At 40.5% G+C, this 6,188-nt stretch overlaps 1 protein-coding gene across 1 annotated transcript; it reads left to right on the top strand.

The window, feature by feature from the left end:
- Positions 1-3,892: 3,892 nt before the first annotated feature.
- Positions 3,893-4,423, top strand: LOC110448388 (salivary glue protein Sgs-3-like; the record flags this gene model as incomplete). Its single annotated transcript, XM_021494605.1, has 2 exons — positions 3,893-4,010; positions 4,326-4,423. Coding segments are annotated over 2 exons (216 nt in total), but the record flags the coding sequence as incomplete, so codon positions are not given.
- Between the last annotated feature and the right edge of the window lie 1,765 nt (positions 4,424-6,188).

The following is a 6,188-nucleotide window of genomic DNA, read 5'->3' as shown; positions in this document are numbered from 1 at the left end:
AACTCACTCTAATTTCCCGGCGTACTTTTCCATAAAAGGCCCGCACTGCTCAGCCGATCACAATCGGCTGAGAGTGCCCGCTGTAACATATACAAATGTACATTTCATATTTCAGGCTGCTATTCTATGAAAGGAAATATAATGGGTTACAGTTGTAGATGATGGTATTCACTATTCACCGAGGCATGGTCAAAGTTTATAAACCACGGATTTTAAAGTATTTCAACAACCATGTCGAGGTTCGAGGATCGAACCCCACTGCATGATCGTATTGAGTGACTATTAAAGTCTGTAGTGCCCCTCGGAATCGGGGGCCGGGGAAGGAGTTGGGAGGTTTTTTTCCTTGCATAATTTCTACACTTTGTAAAATTCTGTGTCTGTCGAGTTTCTGTCGTTAATCCCTGAATAACCTTATTGTATTGTTGATGGGCTGTAAAAACTACCGTGTGATACAAAATTACCATGATTGATTTGATTGTGTTGACGTTATGTTAAAACTGTCGTGTGACCATGAATGATCTTTCTGTGTTGACGTAATATAATACTTCCGTGTGACCACATCTCACTGTGTTGACGTAAGACTTCCGTAATAGTAGTAACCATGGCAACCGCATCTTCAACTAGAGAAACAGCAGGAGCATGCGTATCTCCATTACATCGATCAACATACTCTGTTTACATTTCTGTCCTCATTTAATTTTTAAACCTCCTGAAAAATGCCGTCAATGTCTAAAATCCGACAATGCCTCTGTTTGATGTACACTTGCTCCTTGCCAACTTTGAAATGTGTCATGTAATTCCGAAATCACAGGGACATGATACTTTGTTACAATTTATCTATGTTTGGATCTTGGACCTAAACTGATTTGTTCAAGGGTTCAGATAACCCTTTTAAGTAAATGCCCCCTCCCATGATGGTATTCTACAAGATAGGATTTTTACCGAAAGTTGATCTAAACCCCTAAATGTCCAATATAACCCTGAAAACATCCCACCCGTTTAGGTGTAACTATATTCTCTGATCCGTGTGGCCAAAATCAAGCTTGACAGATATAAAATATATTGATCCCCCACCGCATTTATCGACAAAATAACGTACAATACATACAATGACTATAAAAAAACCTCCTCCAAGCTATACATTACGTACTTTAGGGTCCCCTAGTTTTTATCAACTTTGTTTATCTTTTCTGGTAGAACGGGACACACTGTTGAACATAAAATCAATAAAATATTTGTACTCCGCGGGTATTAGGAATCCGCGACGATAAGGTTATCAAGGTTATTTCTAATCTTAAGTTCACATTGCTTCCCACAATATCTGAACAACAGACAGCTAGTGTTATTGATTTTGCACTGATTTAAAGAGAAGAGGACTGGTAAAGTAAAATGACGTCCTTGTTAAACTAAATGGGAATTCATTAGCGCCTGTTGGAAGCAATTTGGAAAAGAAGCAGGATTTCATTTAAAAAGGTAGGTGTTATGACCGAAAAACATATTTACGACTATTTTAATCATACTATTTTTAAAATTGCCTCGCTTTCTAACCTCATTAAATCGGTGTGACGGCCCACTCTCACCCCTTTCAATGATTTCGTTTTACCAGCCGTATTCTCACATACAATTAGGAACATAGCAAAAAGCTTATTTCTCCTTTTTCTTCTTCTACTTCTTCTTCTTCTTCTTCTTCTTCTTCTACTTCTTCTTCTTCTTCTTCTACTTCTTCTTCTTCTTCTTCTTCTTCTTCTTCTTCTTCTTCTTCTTCTTCTTCTTCTTCTTCTTCTTCTTCTTCGATTAACTTGAAATACCACGGATGTATTCTAAGAAAACGGACATTTGTTTAAACTTTTCGCATCAATTTCATACATTTTTGAATAGGCGTTTTGTTAGTTTGTATTCCTAACAACACTTTTAAGCTGATCAATGCCAATGGGCATAATTAGCAGTAAGTATTTAATGCATTTTTTAAAGTTTCATAAAAATGATTTATTGCCCTGGAATTGTAATAATTAGGAACACACTTTGTGTGACCTTTGGGAAAACAGTAGAACCTTGGGGTGTTATTGACCACTGGACGTATATGTTTGGACAAGGATGATGAATGTGATACAAGTGAAGCCTCTCTGTATGATCCACACGTTATACAATGAGCTTTAATGAAGAGAGAAAAAAATCTAACAGAGGGACGACCGGACGGGCAGAGGGACAGACAGACACCAAGTTGACCCTCTTATTTATTTAAGCGGGTGACCAATTATGACGGTATGGACATTTACCATGCTTCTTTACAGTTCAGCAAAAACATCCTATTATATAAGAAAGGGTTAGTTTAAATAATTGATATTGTAACCTCTCGTTTAGGTCATCTTCAGCACGCCAACAGAAGACAACAGCAACCATGCGTCATTTGCTATTGGTGACCTTTTTCTTCATAGAGTTAAATAAAACCGTTTTCACTACTACAGCTTCAACAACACCACTTATTCTATCCAGGACAACAAAAACAAACACAACAACAACAACACCCATCACAGCACCACTTACCACTACACCAACAACGACACTAACTTCAACAACACCAACAAATTTAACAACGACAACAACACCTACCACAACATCTCCCATTACAACAATACCCTCAACAACAACACCCATTAAAACATCTCCCTCAACAACACCAACTACGACACCAACACCCACTACCACAACACCGGCAACAACAACACCAACCACAGCAATACCCAGAACAACAACACCCACTACACCAACACCCACATCAACACCAACAACAACAACCCCCACTACAACAACACCCACTACGACACCAACACCCACTACCACAACACCGGCAACAACAACACCAACCACAACAATACCCAGAACAACAACACCCACTACAACAACATCCACTACACCAACACCCACATCAATACCAACAACAACAACCCCCACTACAAATACACCCCCAACAACAATACCCTCAACACCAACACCTACTATAACAACACCCACAACAACAAAACCCACCACAACAACATCCACTTCAACAACACCCAAAACAACAACACCCACAACAACATCACCTACAACAACAACACCCACAACAACATCCGCTTCAACAACACCCACAACAACAACACCCACAACAACAAAACCCACTTCAACGACACCTACAACAACACCCACTCCAACAACACCCAACACAACAACACCAACAATAACAACACCCACTCGAACAACACCAACTTCAACAACACCCACAACAACAAAACCCACTTCAACGACACCTACAACAACAACACCAACTACAACAACACCCACTTCAACAACACCCACAACATTACCCACTACAATAACACCCACAACAACAACATCCACAACAACAAAACCAACTCCAACAACACCCACTCCAACAACACCCACAAAAACAACACCCACCACAACAACACCCACTGAAACAACACCAACTTCAACAACACCCACTACAACAACACCCACTTCAACAACACCCACAACAACAACACCCACTACAATAACACCCACAACAACAACATCCTCAGCAACAAAAACAAAAACACCCACAATAACAACACCCACTAAAACAACACCCACTACAACAGCACCCACTACAACAACACCCACTACAATAACACCCACTTCAACAACACGCACTACAACAACACCCACAACAACAACACCAATTACAACAACACCTACTAAAACAACAACCATAACAACAACACCCACTACAATAACACCCACTTCAACAATACCCACAACAACAAAACCCACAACAACAACACCCACTACAACAACATCCACTTCAACAACACCTACAACAACAACACCCACTAAAACACCACCACCAAAAACACCCACAACAACAACACCCACAACAACAACACCCACTCCAACAACACCCACAACAACACCCCCTACAACAACACCCACTCCGACAACACCCACTACAAGACCCACTCCAACAACACCCACAACAACAACACCCACTAAAACAACACCAACAACAACACCCACAACAACAACACCCACTACAACAACACCCACAACAACAACACCCACTCCAACAACACCCACTCCAACATCATCCACTTCAACAACACCCACAACAACACCACCCGCAACAACAAAAACATCCAATATTACAACACCCACTCCAAAAACACCCACTTCAACAACACCCACAACAACAACACCCTCAACAACAACACCCACTTCAACAAAACCCACAACAACAACACACACAACAACAAAAACAAAAACACCCACAATAACAACACCCACTAAAACAACACCCACTACAACAGCACCCACTACAACAACACCCACTACAATAACACCCACTTCAACAACACGCACTACAACAACACCCACAACAACAACACCAACTACAACAACACCCCCAACAACAACACCCACAACAACAACACCCACTACAATAACACCCACTTCAACAATACCCACAACAACAAAACCCACAACAACAACACCCACCACAACAACATCCACTTCAACAACACCCACAACAACAACACCTACAACAACAACACCCACTAAAACACCACCACCAAAAACACCCACAACAACAACACCCACAACAACAACACCCACTACAACACCCACTCCAACAACACCCACTCCAACAACATCCACTTCAACAACACCCACAACAACAACACCCAGTACAACAAAAACATCCAATATTACAACACCCACTCCAAAAACACCCACTTCAACAACACCCACAACAACAACACCCTCAACAACACCACCCGCAACAACAGAAACATCCAATATTACAACACCCACTTCAACAACACCCACAACAACAACACCCACATCAACAACACCCACTTCAACAACACCCACAACAACAACACCCCCAACAACAACACCCACAACAACAACACCCACTACAACACCACCACCACCAACACCCACAACAACAACACCCTCAACAACACCACCCGCAACAACAAAAACATCCAATATTACAACACCCACTCCAAAAACACACACTTCAACAACACCCACAACAACAACACCCACATCAACAACACCCACTTCAACAACACCCACAACAACAACACCCCCAACAACACCCAAAACAACACCACCCGCAGCAACAAAAACATCCAATATTACAACACCCACTCCAAAAACACCCACTTCAACAACTCCCACAACAACAACAACCACAACAACAAAACCCACAACAACAACACCACCAACAACACCCACAACAACTAACTTCCGAACGACCTCCTTATCTGAGACATCGACGGATTTTACAACACAAGCCCTGGAAAGCACCACACAAGGTACGTGCAGAATTAAATTCTCTTCTTAGAACGGGAACATGATGGAGGAAGTAGACAGTAGCATTTATATGATCTATCTGTATCTGTACTGATTTAGTTTCTGTTATTTGTAAGATGGTTGATGAACAATAAACACGATTGTTTCTGCAAAAATATCATTTAGATCGATAGAAATTATTTATCTGTGAAGACTCGACTTACACAGAGTCGGTTTTTATTAAATCTGTTTGACAGGAGTGTTGCTCTCTACAACCAGATCGTGCAGAGCGGAAAAGATTCATACATATCGATTTAAAAGATACATGCCTTTCAAATATCTTGTTGTCACGAAAAGCAAACTATAGCGTATACTATATTGGACACTGTGTACGATATGAACCTGTAAATGAACTTGGCCCTGGAGATAAATAAGAAACACATTTATCGTTCGAAGCAGTGTGCAGGTGAACAGGTCCATACCTGTTTTCAGTCAAATTTTTATTACCATATAACATTGAACACTTTATTCAAAAAGTATGTCCAAAGTAAACGGTATATTTCATATGTCACTCGACTCGTAACCTATTCGATTCAGTGTGTTTACACTCTCTATCGCTAGGCAAAACGTCCCAGGTCAAGTGACTTATGAAATATGCAATTTCGTCACATTGCTGTACAGGTAAACAATATAAATCGCTCACTAAGTCATATCTTGACAAAGGGATCAGACGGACTTGAAACGTTGAGACACTGTTAATACGTACATTGTTTGTGTACAAAGTAAAACTTTAATATTACATATTTCCATACTAATGAATCTTACTGACGACTCATTTCATTTATTTCATGTTTCAGGTTGTACAGTTTAGA

This window comes from Mizuhopecten yessoensis, unplaced genomic scaffold (genome assembly GCF_002113885.1).
Source record: "Mizuhopecten yessoensis strain PY_sf001 unplaced genomic scaffold, ASM211388v2 scaffold4025, whole genome shotgun sequence".
Lineage (NCBI taxonomy): Eukaryota > Metazoa > Mollusca > Bivalvia > Pectinida > Pectinidae > Mizuhopecten > Mizuhopecten yessoensis.
The sequence above is the reverse complement of the archived record's forward strand: the minus strand, read 5'-3'. Positions and strand labels throughout refer to the sequence as shown.